Source organism: Pipra filicauda, unplaced genomic scaffold (assembly GCF_003945595.2).
Source record: "Pipra filicauda isolate LSUMZ 115617 unplaced genomic scaffold, ASM394559v2 scaffold1001_size44641_pilon, whole genome shotgun sequence".
Taxonomy (NCBI): domain Eukaryota; kingdom Metazoa; phylum Chordata; class Aves; order Passeriformes; family Pipridae; genus Pipra; species Pipra filicauda.
Window position 1 is genome coordinate 532 of NW_024103432.1, and position 1,509 is coordinate 2,040.

The following is a 1,509-nucleotide window of genomic DNA, read 5'->3' on the forward strand; positions in this document are numbered from 1 at the left end:
GTGTGAGAGTCAGTTCCAGCTGTCTCCAGAAGGGACTCAGTGCTGCCCATTGCTGAGCACATTTCTCACACTGCTGATTCTCTATCAAAGTGGATTCCTTTCAAATCATGGAATCTTAGACTGGTTTAACTGGAAAGTATCCTAAAAAACATTTATTTCCACAAGCTCCCCCCCACTCCATGGACAGGATGCCACCCACTAAACCACAGTGCTTAAATCGCTGTCCAATCTGACTTTGAACACTTCCAGGGATTAGGCTTAGGAATCCACAAATGTTCTTGGTAACTTTTTCCGGTGTCTAACCACCCCCTCAGTCAGGGATGTGTTTGTGAGCTGCAAGGGAAAGATCACAAATTAAAATCCACTGAAGGGAAAGCAACCGCTGCTTCCTCCACCTTCTTCCTGACCTGACTGGAAGACTTGTCATGGGAGGAAGGAGAACTCAGAGTCCCAGGCTTGGATGCAAAACAACTTTATTGAGTCTAAAGAAGCAAAGGAGGTGGCTCACAGAGGGCACCAGCAGCAGCCACTAAGATGCAGGGGGGGTGTCCCTCTGCCTGGGCTGCAGAGGCAGGGAGGCCAAAAGGTCCCCAGGAGGGTGGCATTGGGTGGTGGTGACAGGAAAGGAAGGGAAGAGAGAGAAGAGAGGAGAAGAAGGAAACAAGAGCCATAAAGTCTAAATGCAATGTCCCAGCGTTGTGTTTTCAGTGCAGCAGCATGATGAGAGGTCTTGCAGGTTGTTGGCCAAGGAGGTTTGCAGGGGCTTTAGCAGGGGGGACATCTGCCACGGTAGCAGCTGGTGATGCAGGAGAGGTCAAAGCCCCCGGAGTTGATGGGCACTCCATCACAGCTGAGGATGCTGCCAACGGCAGCGGAGGTGGAGGATCCCACCACGGTGTTCTGTGGGAAGGAGCTGAGGATGGGCCCGGGCAGGGTCACCAGCACAGCAGAGGGCTGGATGGCAACAGTGGAGCTCTGGCACTGCCTGACACAGCACTCATTGCAGCTGTTGGCCAGCGGGGTCGGGCCGCAGGGCTGGCAGCAAGGGTTGCAGGGCTGGCACTGCTGGCACTTCTCAGGGCACGACATGGCTCGAGCCTGGGGCTGCACCTGGCACACAGGGCAGGGAGGAAGCAGAGCACACGCACACCTCAGCAACAGCCGGCAAAGCACCACCAGGAAGCCAAGGCAGCTGCTGCTGCTTGGGGAGGGAGAGGCTCTGCAGGGGCCAACAAGGGAGCCTTTCCCTGAGCCCAGCAGGGCCTTCAGAGATCAGACAGGCCCAGGCTGCTCCTGCCTCAGCTGTAGGAAAACAGCCCCCTCAGCCCAGCCTCCGCCTCTGTCCCTAACAGACGCTCTCCCCTCTGCCCACACGACCACCATCCCCGAGCACTCCCACAAGACCAAGGAGCAGGGATGGGCTGCAAAGCTCGACCCTGTGCTAGAGAGGGGGGAGGAGAAAGGGGCTTCCCACTCACCGGCTTGCTGAGGAGAAGGAGGTGACAGAAG

At 56.7% G+C, this 1,509-nt stretch overlaps 1 protein-coding gene across 1 annotated transcript; it reads right to left on the minus strand.

Annotated features, from left to right (window-relative positions):
- Positions 1–486: 486 nt before the first annotated feature.
- LOC113985039 (feather keratin Cos1-2-like) lies at positions 487–1,509 on the minus strand. The gene is made up of 2 exons (XM_027715578.2): positions 1,479–1,509; positions 487–1,110 (listed from the first exon to the last, which is right to left on the minus strand). Exon 2 carries the CDS (start codon positions 1,087–1,089, stop codon positions 766–768), a length of 324 nt encoding a protein of 107 aa, XP_027571379.1. The 5' UTR covers positions 1,090–1,110; positions 1,479–1,509; the 3' UTR covers positions 487–765.

Coding starts and splice junctions, on each gene's coding strand:
- LOC113985039 (XM_027715578.2), bottom strand. CDS start 1,089: ATGTCGTGCCCTGAGAAGTGCCAGCAGTGCCAGCCCTGCAACCCTTGC.